Source organism: Balaenoptera musculus, chromosome 2 (assembly GCF_009873245.2).
Source record: "Balaenoptera musculus isolate JJ_BM4_2016_0621 chromosome 2, mBalMus1.pri.v3, whole genome shotgun sequence".
In the NCBI taxonomy this organism is placed as follows: domain Eukaryota; kingdom Metazoa; phylum Chordata; class Mammalia; order Artiodactyla; family Balaenopteridae; genus Balaenoptera; species Balaenoptera musculus.
In genome coordinates, this window is record NC_045786.1 from 83,159,407 (window position 1) to 83,173,519 (window position 14,113).

At 35.4% G+C, this 14,113-nt stretch overlaps 1 protein-coding gene across 4 annotated transcripts in view; it reads left to right on the forward strand.

The window, feature by feature from the left end:
- The window catches only part of FAM227B (family with sequence similarity 227 member B), a 268,773-nt gene that overhangs the window by 48,276 nt on the left and 206,384 nt on the right, over window positions 1-14,113 (forward strand). For all 4 annotated transcript variants that reach the window (XM_036842850.1, XM_036842849.1, XM_036842847.1 and 1 more), the window contains exons 8-9: window positions 6,047-6,148; window positions 9,262-9,388. In XM_036842850.1, the coding sequence (XP_036698745.1) occupies window positions 6,047-6,148; window positions 9,262-9,388 (229 nt within the window). The remainder of the gene's footprint in view (window positions 1-6,046; window positions 6,149-9,261; window positions 9,389-14,113) is intronic.

Below are 14,113 nucleotides of genomic sequence, written 5' to 3' on the forward strand. Positions count from 1 at the left end.
GTGGGGGTTGACGTTTGAGTGTGGGGCAGGGCCTCTGCTTAGTACCTGCACAGAAGGGGAGAGGAAGTACATGGAAAGGAGGACCTCTGGAGTGTGGAGTTCCGGAGTTTGGAGTTAGGGCCCTGAGTGAGGGTGTGTGGGTGGGGTTTAGGCCCAGCATTGGAGGGGGTCTCCAAGTGTAGAGGTAGGGCCTTGGGTGGGAGTGTAGGGGTGGGGCTTGGGCTCTGCACTGCAAGAGGGAGACTCCGAGGTCAGAGGGTTAGGCCCAGGAGCCCATCAGGCTCACTGGTGCCTAAGTAGACAGAGAAAGTGCTGGCCGCATTCCCTTCTGTTCCTCTGCACGCCGCCACCACCGTCTCCCCAGGGTCTCCCCTGTCCCCGATGGACCCCTAACCGTGGGTGGGTTCTGCTGGGTGTAGGAACTCCTCCTCCCCCAGCCACCCCTCAGGGGTGCTGGTCCCGGAGGTCCGGCCTTTACTTTTGCTCCCCCTTCCCTCCCTCCCACTCCCTCAGGACCCGTGCACGGCTGGAGGGGGCCTCGGTGGGCAGAGGATCAGGCTCAGGATCTCAGCAGGCTCCCAGGGGCCCTAGTGGGCAGGGTAATCCTGGCCATGCTCCCTTTTGATCCCCTGCCCTCTCAGTGGTCCCCCAATTTACCCCTTCGGGCGTGGGATCCCTTCCCCTCCTCCAGCTGCCCCTCAGGGGTGCCAGTCCCATCCTGCCTCCACTTCTCCTCCCCCTTCACTCCCCCCACGCTCCACGTTCTACCCGGTCACTGGGGGTTCCTCCTGTCCCCTTAGGTGTCTGTGGTCCCCCACCGGTGCCTGGTAGGTGCCCTAGTTGTGTGGAGACACAAATTCCGCATCCTCCTAGTCCGCCACCTTGACTCCACCCCCAGTAAAAATTTTAAAATATTATAATTTAATAACATTTCCAGTATCAGTTAAGATTTCTGGTGTGTTTTGAGGAACAATATATGATTCAGCTGGATTAGTGTTCTGCTAGTGTTCTAGGGAACTGAAGGGATATCCAAGCCATATTGAAGCAACATTTCCATGATTTAACCAGAACAGCTCCTCTTTCATCTGTTCTGTTAATTACATTTCACCTATGGTTTTATTTCTAAGAGGATTCATTGTTAAATATAAATGTATTGAAGCCAGTGAACTAGATAAATAGCATGACCTCTTAGGTTCCTAAATCCACCAAATAAGTGTGGTGCATGCCCATACATTTTTACCAGCATTGTGTGGGAATATCTGTTTTGTTAGGTTAGCTCCTATTTCAAGTTGTACTACATTTTCAGGTGAGTACAAAACACATAAATTCTATCTATTTTTGAATCTACTTTATGAATAATAAATAATACTGACTTTATAACTGGAATAGAACCCTGAGCCACTTGTACAATTTAATTACCAACAGCATAATATTAAAAAAATATATATAATCATACTCTAGAACATAGCATGGTTCAGTATGCTGGCTCTAAAACTTATTTCAGTAGTTTTTAGGTGACTAATATAATAGCAGATTTCCTTTATTGCCTATGATGTAGTGGTAGCTTGATCTAGTAGAAAAAGTGCTGCACTGGAATCCAGGAAATTAAAATTTTAAATCTGGCTCTCCCAGTAGTTAGTGTGAGACTTTGGGCTAGTCAGAAAATCACTCTGAGCTTCAGTTATGTCATCTCTCTAAAACAAAATAAAACAAAACAAACAAAAAACAGGTAAAAATAACATATACTTTCTTTTTTCCTAGAGTTGGTGTGTGTACTAAAAGTGACATGAATAAGATCCCTAGTAAACTGTGGAAATACTATATAAATGTAATATGAGATTCAATATAATAGAATTAAGATCTGGCTTTCAAAAACAAGTTTATCCACTTAGAAAATGATGTGACTTTGAATAGTTACTTACCTCTCTAAGTCTTTCATAAAATTTTTAAAAATTACCTACTTTATCTGTTTATCGGGAGTTATATTAGAAAATGCATGTAAAGTTGTTTGTTTACATGGAAGTAGGTATATGGTAAGTGTTCAATGGTTACATCTATCATTATTATTTATTATCATATTGTTAGTGAGAATGCAGTGTTCTAAAAATTGCTGGCCAACGTGTAGGCTAATGATAAAAATTTCCTTGATGGTGTTTAACTAGAATAGTTCGAGTAATCATATACCCTTAATGTTTTCAAAATTGTCCTTGGAACATTGGCTCCCAAAAAGATTCAGGAGGCTGGAAAGTACATCAGTTCCACTCATAAAATAACAAAGACAAGCCATATATAACCCACAAAAGTCACAACTTTTTTGAACTCATTATACAGGGTAGCCTTCAAAGCAAAGAATATTACAGGGGAAAAAGAAAGTAATTGTATAATTATAAAGTAGTCAATACATCAATATGACATAACAATCATAAATATTTATGCACCTAATTAAAATGCTTTGAAACACATTTAATGAAAAAATTTTAATACTTAAAGAAGCAATAGACAAATCTATAAGTATAGTTAGGTATTTCAACACCTTATATTCAATAATTGGTCGAATGTGCAGAAAACCAGTTATTGATATAGAATGATGTAGATGACTTGAGCAATACTGTTAACCAACTTTATGGATCTAGTTGATATTTATTAAACATTCCTCATAACAACAGCAGAATACACATTTTTCTTATGTACCCATTAAACCTTTACCAACTATATTCTGGGCTAGGAAAACATCCTAATGAAATTAAAAGAATTCAAGTCATACAAAGTATGTTTTTAGACCAAAATGGAATTATATTATAAATGAATAACAGAAAGCTACCTGGAAAATCTTCAAATATTTGATAACTAAATAACACACTTCTCAGGAACTGTGGGTCTAACCAGAAATCAGTCGGGAAATTGAAAAGTATTTTGAACTTGATGAAAATGAAAATACAGATTAAAATTTGTGGGATGGACCTCAAGCAGTATTTGGAAATTTAAAGCATTAAGATGTCTAGATTTGAAATAAGGAAAGTTCTCAAAAACCATGACCTCAACTTCTACTGTAGGAAACTAGACAAAGAAAAAGAAATGAAAACCAAAGTATGCAGAAGAAAGGAAATAATAAAGATCAGAGAGGAAACCAATAAAAGGAAAAACTGAAAAACAGAAGGAATTAGAGAAAATGAATTCAAAAGGTGGGTCTTCAAGAATTCTAAAAACAAGGCAATGCAGGAGGAATTTGAAGCCTCTGTTTAACTGAGAATAACCATAGCAAAAACAAAACCCAAATGGAGCTTAACATTTTACTTAGTTGACTCAGACCCCTAAAGGCTAACAAGAGAAGAGACATACCTATTCCCAAGCATAACTACTTTATACCTCAGGTTTTACTGTCCTATTGAAGATGTCCATCTCTCAAACAAGAATTGCAAGACACATAGAGAAGGAATGGAATTGCTGCATTGTTGGGTATGAAGATGTTCAACTTCACAAGGTAGTGCTAAGTTGTTTCCAAACTGGATGTACAAATTATTCTCACATTGTTGATGTATAAGAGTTCTTAAACAACCAATGATTCAAAGAATAAATCACAGGGGAAATTAGAAAATAACTTGAAACAAATGAAAGCAAAAAACACAATGTACCAAAACTCATAGGATAAAGCAAAAGCATTGCTAAAAGAGAAATTTAAAGTTTTAAATAAATCAAAAAACAATATATCAACAACCTAACTTTACATATTAAGGAACTAGAAAAAGAACAACAAAGAAGGAAGGAATTACTAAAGATTAGAGTGGAGATAAGTAAAATAGAGAATTGGTAAACAGTAGAGAAAATCAGTAAAACCAAAAGTTAGTCCTTTGAGATCAACAAAATTGACAAACCTCTAGCTAGACTAAGAAAAAAAGTGAGGACTTCCCTGTCAGTCCAGTGGTTAAGACTCCGTGCTTCCACTGCAGGGGGCATGGGTTCGATCCCTCGTCGGGGAACTAAGATCTCATATAAGATCTCATATGCCATTCAGTGCAGCCAAAAAAAAAAAAAAAAAAGGACTCAAATTACCGAAGTCAGAAATGAAAGTGGAAACATTACTATTGTCAAAGAAATAACAAGGATTATTAGAGTACTGTGAACAAACATATAACAACAAATTGGATAGCCTGTATAAAATGGACAAATTCCTAGAAACATATAATTTTCCAAGACTGAATAATGAAGAAATAGACAATCTGAATAGACCTATAACTAGTAAGGAGATTCAATCAGGTTTCCGTAATCAGAAACCTCCCAACAAAGAAAAGTTCTGGACTAGATGACTTCACTGATGAAGTCTGCCAACATTAAAAGAAGAATTAACACCAGTCCTTCTCTAACTCTCCCAAAAAATTGAAGAGAAGGGAATAGTTTCTAGCTCATTTTATGAGACCAGCATTACCCTGATACCAAAGCCAAAGATATTACAACAAAAAAAGCATCTACAGACCAATATCCTCTTTGATGGATATTGATGCAAAAATCTTCAGCAAAATACTAGCAAACTGAATTCAGCAGTATATTAAAAGGGTTATACAATCTGACCAATGAAATTTATTCCTGGAATGCAAGTATGATTTAACATATGTTAAATAGCTAGATCTAATGAACATATCAGTAACCTGAATATCCAAAAGCTGTAGGATACGTTTTCTTTTCAAGCATACCAAAACATGTATAAAAATTTACTGTACCATTTTGCTACTCAGTTTCCTGTGGAGGTATATATGTTGTGGACATTAGGTTGAATTGTATTAATCAAAGACATGTTCTGGAACTTTCTGTTTGGGTATTTCATCACACGTGTTAAGTGTAGATCATGTAACTGAAACATGCCAACTTTCTTTACTAGTAAATTATATATTATCTCATTTAATTCTCACACAACCCTAAGTCTTAGAACCACTGCCCATTATATAAATGATCAAGAATTGTTAACTATTAACATTATCATTATGATTTCTGCTACTATCTCCTACCATAAACTTATTACACAAGCATAAAAGCTGTATTGGGAGTTAGGAGACCTAGATTCTAGTCTGGCTTTCAGTTACTTAACTGTGTATAACCTTAAATAATTCTCTTAATCTTTCTGGGCATCAATGCAGTCATTAAAATAGAGGGGCTTAACCTAGGTGATATCTAACTTCCACTTTATGTCTAAGATCCTATGCATTTATGAATCCTAGCTCATATGGCATGCTAATTTCATAGAAAACTACCACTAAATTTGATCATTTTTGATGTTTATTACCAAAACCTATTAATTCCAACTTGTGCTTCTACTGTTGACATCATAAATGAATTTGGACTCTAATTCATCTTTATTGCTTAATTCATGGATTTGCACTTTAATTTATCTCTTCATTGCTTAATAGAGCAAGAATTCAAGGTGCTACCTTAGGACTTTAATATTGACATTATTATTATCTACAGATTTCTTCCTTCTTATGACATTCTACTTACTTTGTTTTTAGTATAGTTCTCATGTCACAATTTTACTAGTTCTGGCTATGGCTGTCTCATTCCAGTAATTGCTTTGACTTTATACTGAGTTACTGATTATGAAAAATATGGAATGGTTATAGAATAATAGCAGGCAACTATGCCATTGATTGCCTTGTGCATGCCAACTACTATTCAAGAACCTTCATTAATTCATCAAATGTTGGTGTGCTTTCAGTGTGCCAGGCACCGTGCTGAGGGCTTGAAATACAAAGTCAAACAAAACATAATCCTTGTCCCTATTTAATTTTAAGATAATACTTTAAGGTATGTGATATTATCTATATTTGGCAGATAAGGAAACTAGGACTTAATTAACTTGCCTGGGATAGTGCAGCTAATGAATAATGGAGCCAGCATTCAAGTTCAGGTCTGCATGATGCCAAAAACCCATGCTCATTCCACTATAGCAACTGATCTGCCCTTTAAGAAGATAGAGTTACTGACATTATGTAAACAGATTCTAATTTTAAATTGTAGTATTAATGATTTTAATTCCATGTGTGTTTTATTTTTTAAGCCTGACAGAGAAAGTCAAGATTCCTTGTTTGATAGAATTTCAGAAAGTTATGTGTCACTTTTCATGAGCATACCTCTAAGTCGAAAGGATGCATTCTTTCAGGTAAATATAGAAATTAACTAATTATGCTAATTATTTTTATAGCAAGTGAAATATAAAAATAGTTATTTTATTTAAACACATATGAGAACATATTTTGTTACTTTGCAAGCAAAATTGCCTAAAGTAGAGTTAATAACGATAATATTTAAAAAGTCATGCCCTTCCACCCCAGAATATTGTATTCTACTGACTAAAAGCCTTACAGAATCTCCTCAGTGTGGTATATGTATTTGTTTGCATATTAATAATTTGAAAACTATTGACTTGTTCTATGTATAGTCTTGGTTTTTTACCTACAAAATTATCATTTTTCTTTTACTTTATAAAGTATCTTTTGATCTAAGAGGACTTAACTTCTAGAGGACTTAACTTCTTGTGTTATGCCTAAGTACTAAGCACATGTTACAGTAAAGAACAATGGACAAATTTATGAATCAAATGTTTTACTATGTCTGTTATAGTAAAATAATTTGGTTAAAATAATTTATGTTCTTGAGTAATGTGAAATGAAGACATGTAGGAATTTCACTGAGTATTTTAAAATGTAAACATCTAGCATTTCAAAGAAGAAGCCACATTCAAATACTTTGTTGTACTGACATCTGTAAATCAGAAATACAGAAGTATTTTTGAGTCAGTCAATGTTTTCATGGGTAAAACCTAAAATAAAAATAAATGTCCTTCATGATGAAAACATAAACGAACTTAAATTGCCGAATATTTATGCTCAGTCTTGATCTATCTCACAAACATATACATACAGTATTGTAGAAGGAAATCAGTAGTGGACTGGGCATAAGGAGACTTGGCTTCACATCTGGAATCTGCTCGTAATTACCCAGGTGATCTTGGCAAGACATTCAGTCTCTCAGTTCCACAGCTGGTTGTCCATCAGATGAAGAGGTTGATCCATGATTCATAAATTGTTTATAGAACACTAATGTTCTGAAAGATAGACTAAGATTTTCTCTGCTAATATTAAATTTATTTTTCTTATTTGCAGGAAAATAATAGTTAATGGTTGGGATTTTTGGTCATTAAATTGTCTAGAGATGACAAAACCAGCTGTTTCTCCTATCCATACGCTTTCACCTAGTCTATCCCTTTGTGGTGTTTCTAGCCTATACATGTGGCTTGATGAAATCAAGCATGCTTTAACACAGGGCTCTTAAGAAAAGAATAAAAGACCTATTTAATGTGAACAAAGGAGGTAGTGGCACCATTGCATATCCCTTATTCTGTAATTTCTAGTCTTACATTTATGGTCCAAATGTTCTCCCTTGGGATGGATGTGCCTTTTGATAGATATTGTATTTATAACCCTTCTCAAATCATGACTTGATTTTTTTTCTAAGTCCCTATTTTCAATGGCTTTTTCCAAGGAGAAATTAGAAGTTGTTTAACCAAGATTCAAAGCCTCACTTGAGAACAAATAACATGTACACCGTAATAATTTGACCCCTTGACCTTTGTTCAGTCATTTTATAATGTTCCCTCTCCCTGTCTCAGTGCTTGAGAACCACGCCACCTCCCTACAGGTATATTACCTCCACAGCTCTATAAGTAGAAATGGAGCCTCAACTCTCATTGACCAATTTCTATTATTTTTAACTCATTCAAATAAGAAGGTGTTTTGTTACTATTGGCTCATCTGATTTATCTTACCACAGAAAGAGAAAACTATTAATATTTAAGAATCAAAAAATTAGCTTCAGGTCTCACTATTCAGTACAAATTAACTGAATCTGAACATATTTAGTATAGCTTTTGCTTCAGTTTCTTCCAATATCATACAATGATATTCCTTCAGAAATTTTCCCAACATCATTTGACACTTGATCTCTTTTTCCCCTAATCTCCTGAAGGTGAGATATTCACAGAAAACTTTTAAAAGGTCCTCTTACTTACCTTGTTCAACTTTTAAATTTTGATTATTAGTGTGATTTTATATACCACAATTATAATATGTGATTTTTCTGGTAGTAAAAATGTTCATGGTTCATTCAGTAAAATTAAATATATCAGTATTTTAAAGCATTCTTCCCTCTCCTCTTCTCCCCTACCCAAAAAAACTTATGGAGTTCTTCAAAGAATACCATCCATTACCAGCAGATTTTAGCACTACTGGATTAGGCGACTATATTAGTTTCCTATTGCTGGTGTAAAAATTATCACAAAGTTAGTGGCTTAAAACAACAGAAATTCATTGTCTTACAGTTATATAGGTCAGAAGTCCAAAATGAGTCTTATAGGACTAAAATCAAGGTATCAACAGGGCTAGTTTCTTTAAGAGGCCCTAGGGGAGAAGCCATTCCTTGCCTCTTCTAGTTTCTGGTGTCTGCCAGCCTTCCAAAATAGTAGATAAAATATTTTAAATCTTTACTATAAAAATCTGGTATCTTCCTGTGTTTAGTCAGTCCCCGAGAGACACTTAGTAGTCAAGCGAATTTAAGTCTAATAGAATACTGGTAGTACCATCTGTTTGTATGATACAAATATAAAATCTGATCATGATTTTACAGTCGTGGTTATAATATATTAACTCACCTAAACAGGCTTCAATTATTTAAAAACATGCTCTTTATTTTCACCACACACTCAAAGTGATAATTGTGTGACGTGATAGAGCTGTTAGCTAATGCTATGGTGGTAATCATATTGCAGTAAACAAATGTATCAACATGTTGTACACCTTAAACTTACATAGTATTACATGTCAAATATATTTCAATTAAAAAAAATATATATATATGCTTTTTATTATAATGACCTGAAAGACAGTATTCTTTTTCTGAAAGAGGGTATCAATAGCAAGGTTAAATGAAATAAATGTAGAATCATTAAAGTATCTTATCTTAATTGTAACTTCATCCTTTATCCAAATTAAATTTTTTTTCCCAAAATGCTAACAAATAGCCAAATTGACTGACTTTATTTTCAACTCTTCTTTGTTCATATTCCTCAGTTAGAAGTGCAAAGAAGTGCTAAATGGCCAAAAGCAAGCTATAAGAAAAAAGGGGCACGTATATTTCACAAATTTAGTAATTTCTTTGATAGTTGAGATATGTTAAATGAAATATGGAATTATTTTAATATGACTCTGTTTTTGGTAGGTGTATCCTGATTGTTTGGCACAAGCTATCTATGCAACATTCCAGGAAGCATTTCCAGAATCCAGTGATTTCTTTAATGATGAATTTAAAGAAGATCTAGGGAATAACATTTTTCTCTGGTTGTCAGGTACGAATGTCATTAAGTATTGATCATTATTGTGGTACCTAAAACTTTTGAATTGCAGCGTTTTGTTTACCCAGTCAAAAAAATTTGTAGTTCTTTGCCTTACAAAACATAGCATATTGATGTCTGTGTTTCAAAATAATAATGATTATTTATTTTATTCTGAAAATTCTGTTATACTAAAATTAATCAGTTGATTACTTTAGAAAGCCAAATAATTTTACAGGCAGTGGAATTATTGTAGAAACCCAAACTGCCACAGAAAGAAAACCATACCATATATATTTTATATTTGTAAGAGAAATATTTTAAGCTGCTTTTGGAACACTGCTGGCATTTTTATAGCAAATAATATTGGGTAAATTCTAGAGCTAATTGAGTTCCTTGTAGAACATAAAATCATTAATCAAGGAAAACTTATTTTTTGAATCATGGTGTGTGTGTGTGTGTGTGTGTGTGTGTGTGTGTGTGTGTGTGTGTGTGTGTGTAGGTAGGAGTGGTAGGACTCAAAGGCTGAAGGGAAGTAAGATTCCATCCTAGAGTACTTAGCTAGAGATTTAGGCACTTGGGTTTAAAACTAAGCTATTGTTTCATATTCCTGGAAAGACCTCCCCAATATTGTTTCCTAAGCCTACTATACCATTATGGACTACCAGAAGCTATTGACTGTTTTCAAGTCCTTCTTATAAATCTGTCCAAATTTTGACTAATTTTTTAGAACTGTTTTGTGTCAATTCTTAGTAACCAAACCATTTCTTTAAGAAAATGTTTCATATTTTAAGGAGGGAGTCCTTGGGAGGTACATGCTAGAAAACAACCCTGAGGACCACCCACCTCCATCAATACACATAGGACAGGAGTCTCCTAATTATAGAGAAAAATCCAACTAATTCAAATATAAGAAGCAAAAAGAGAATGAGCACAGCATTCATACAAAAATACTATAAGAAAAAAAATGTGAAGAACAGAACAACTTTCCTACAGACCTGTTGTAGAATGAATTGTGTCCCCCAAAAATTCATATTGATTTCTGTGTGAAATTTTATAAGTCACTGTCTTACTTAATCCTTTTATTCAAGTTAGTTTTGTCATTGATTGTCTAGGGTTTTCTATGCATATCATCTGCAAATATAGTTTTCATATTTCTTTTATGATTCTTATGCTTTTAACTAGTTTCTATTATGTAATTAAAGAAGAATGTATATAACATATTTAGATGAGCAATAGCAATGAGCTAGGAGATTTATAAGGAAAGGTTTTAAAGTCCTCTGGTAAATCCAGTGGGGGGTGTCTACTTTACGCTCTTCTTATGGGTCTTCAAAGCATTCCACATGCAAACTGCCTGAAGTAAAGGCAAGAACACTAATATAAATACCTTATCCTACTTAAATATCAGAATGGATAGTTTTAACTGAAGTAAACAAAAATTTTCTTGTTCAGGAAGTTTTATAGGCTATGACTGGTAGAATTAATCTGAAGGTTGAAAATTCAGCAATTTCTATTATTCTATTTTCCAGTTTACTAATTCTTTCTTCTGTCCCCTCCATTCTGCTGTTAAACCCATTCTTGATTTTTTAAAAAAATTTGGTTATTGTGCATTTCAGTTATAAAAGTTACATTTGGTTCTTTTTTATATCTTCTGTTTCTTCACTGAGACTTTGTTCTCTCATTTGTTTCAAGTGTGTTCATTATTGTTTAAGCATTTTTATGATAACTGCTTGAAAAATCCTTGTCAGGTGATTCTAACATCTGTGTCATCTAGATGCTGGCAATTGTCTTTTCTCATTCAAGTTGAGTTTCCTAGTTTTTTTATATGACAATTAAAACCTGGACATTTTGGGTATTATAAGACTCTGAATCTTATCTAAATTTTGTGTTTCAACAGGCCTCCTCTGACACTGCTCTAGTTGGGGGAGAAGGGCACTGTCAGGTGGGGAATGAAAGTCCAGGTTACCCACTTTGTCTCTTTTGACATAGTGGTGGGAGGAGGGTTTGTTACAGCTCCCAGCAGACCTCTACTGATACCACCCTGACTTTTAGGGACAGGGATGCCTTGTTACTGCTCCCCAAGTGGCTTCCACTGACACTGTAAGGGGGAGGGTAGCCTTGTTATATCTGGGCAGTGGTCACAGTCTCCACTAGGCCTCCTCTGACACCACTTTCCATAGGGAGAGGAAAGTGCACCTCATTCCAGTCCTGTGGGAATAAAAGTCTTCGGTCTCTGCTCAGCCTCCTCTGATACTACCTTAGTGAGAGTGGAAGCTGAGGCTCTCCAACCACCCTTTTCTGGCAGTGGTGGATTTGGAGCAGCAGATTTTCCTGTTGTGTTTGGCTGGAGTAAGCAGTCATTGTCTAAAAGTTTTCTGTCCTACTAGGCAGCCCTTTTCCTGGTCCTTGGGCTAGAGAGAGGAGGATTTTCTTGAGACTTCTTTTATCTTTGCCTGTTACCATTTCTGGATTCTGGTTTCTCTAGCACCCAGTTTGAAATATGAGTCAAAAAGAAAACCCAAGGACTTCACTGTTGTGTTGTACCTTGGGTCCTGAGGTTCCTAGTTAGTCTGCCTTCTTGTCTCCACCTTTTAGAGTCTTCTAATGTGTGTTTATAAACACATCCACTGAAACTGGTGTTATTTCATATTGGGTTACCTCAGAATACCTTATGAGAAGGTAATATTGATCAGAGACTCAAAGGAAGTGAGAGAATGAACTATGTCGATATCTGGAATGAAAACTTTTCAGGTAGAAGGAACAGCATATGAAAAGGCCATGATGCAGGTAGAAGATTAGCATATTTGCAATGCAGCAAGGAAGCCAATGTAGCTGAGGTAAAATGAGAAAGGAATTGAAAAGTAGAAAGATGAGGTCAGAGATATGTCTGTAGGTTAGGGCATCTCATAATTTATAGGCAGTTATAAGGACTGTTTCATTATGAGTGAAATGGAAAAGCACTGGATGATTTTAAGCAAATAATACTTGTAACCTAAAATATGTTTATAAGGGATCACTCTAGCTTTTGGGAGAACAAGAGACCATAGAGGGGACAAGGGTGGAATCAGGAATGCAGTTGGAGATACTGCAGTAATAAAAGTGAGACATGGTGATTGGTTAGAACAAGTTGGTTAAAGGATGAGGAGCTGGCAAGTTATATTAGATAAGTCTGCTGGCAAAGTCCATTGGATTTATTGATATATAGAAGTTGAAAGTGGAACAAATAAAAGAGTCGTGGATGATGCCAAGAATTTTAGCCTGAGCAACTAGACAACTACTGAAATGGTGAAGACTGTAAGAGAAGGTTGTGGTGGCAGGATTTTATGGAATCAGGATTTAAGTTTGAGATGTAATATTCGTCAACATTTGCATTTTTTATAACAAAATCTAAAATTTTTAGTGATTATTTTAAAATATAACAAGGAGATGACTGTGCCCTAAATGGTGTCTACACTATAGGAGAATTACAAGAAACAAATAGTAAACACTAAAAGCATTTGAAAGCAAAGGAAGAAAAAGTACAGTGATAATTAAGGTAATCTTCATAGCCTGACTCAAGAATATAAGTAGACATTGAAGGAACAGCAGAACTATGCTAGATGAATGGATGCTGGACTCAGACTTGGGCAAGAATCTAGACATGACAAGTGGTCTCCATTTGTACCTATAGCAAGAGGGTTAAATCCACAGCAGTCAACAGCAAGCTGAGCAAGAGAAATCCACATTTTACATAAAAAATCCCACTTAAGCCTCAAAAATCCTTATTATAACAATATGCTATTATTCCTTTACAAAAGGGAAAACCAAGGTTAAGAGAATTTGTCCACAGTTACTACTAAGTAACAGAACCAGGATTTCAGCTTAAGCCTGTCAGACTCCAGTGTCTGAACTCTTATGAATAATGGATTATTGCCCCCTGAGGTGAATAAAATAAAAACACCAGTATTTAATTTATGAAAAACTGTTGCAGAGAAGGAAAAGGGAAATTTTTTCTGAAGACTTAGAGGAAGCAAGCCCTCCCTAATCCTCTCAGTGTTTCCCAGCAACTAGTTGGGCTTTATTATTCATATGCTAAAACACGTACTTGATTAACACCCTAGGATTCACAAAAGGTGGAATGATCTCAGTTTTATTATAAAACCATCTACACAGGCACAAAATTGGTCTATCTTTAGTAAACTTCATTGCTCACTTCTAGTCTGAATACGGCTGTTTATGAATGCATATCCTTCCAACATAGGCTAGTCATCCCTGTTGAACACTTGTTTCAATACTTCTCTGTGGGCTACTTCACCTTAGTAGAAAACATTTCTGTAACAAAAGTCATCTATTGTTTCCTTGCCTATTAACTTCACATCAGGCAGAAAAAATGGTTTAAAGTGGAGGGTAGGTGTGGCTAAAATGGGAAACTCGAGGAATCCTTGTGATGGAACCATTCCATATCCTGACTATATCATTGTCTATATCCTGGTTGTGATACAGTATTATAGTTTTACAATGTGTTAGTTACCATTGTGGGAAACTAAATAGAGGGTGTGGGGATCTCTCTGTATTATTTCTTGCAAGTGCATGTAAATCTACACTTATCTCAAACAGAGTTAAAAAAATTCAAACCTGCATTTTCTTAAAATAAAAGGCAGCCATGCTGGTGGGAGTGTACAATCAATATCTACTAAAGCTGAACACGTGCGAGTTTGGACCAGCATATCTATGACTCCTAGGTACATAACCTACAGAAAT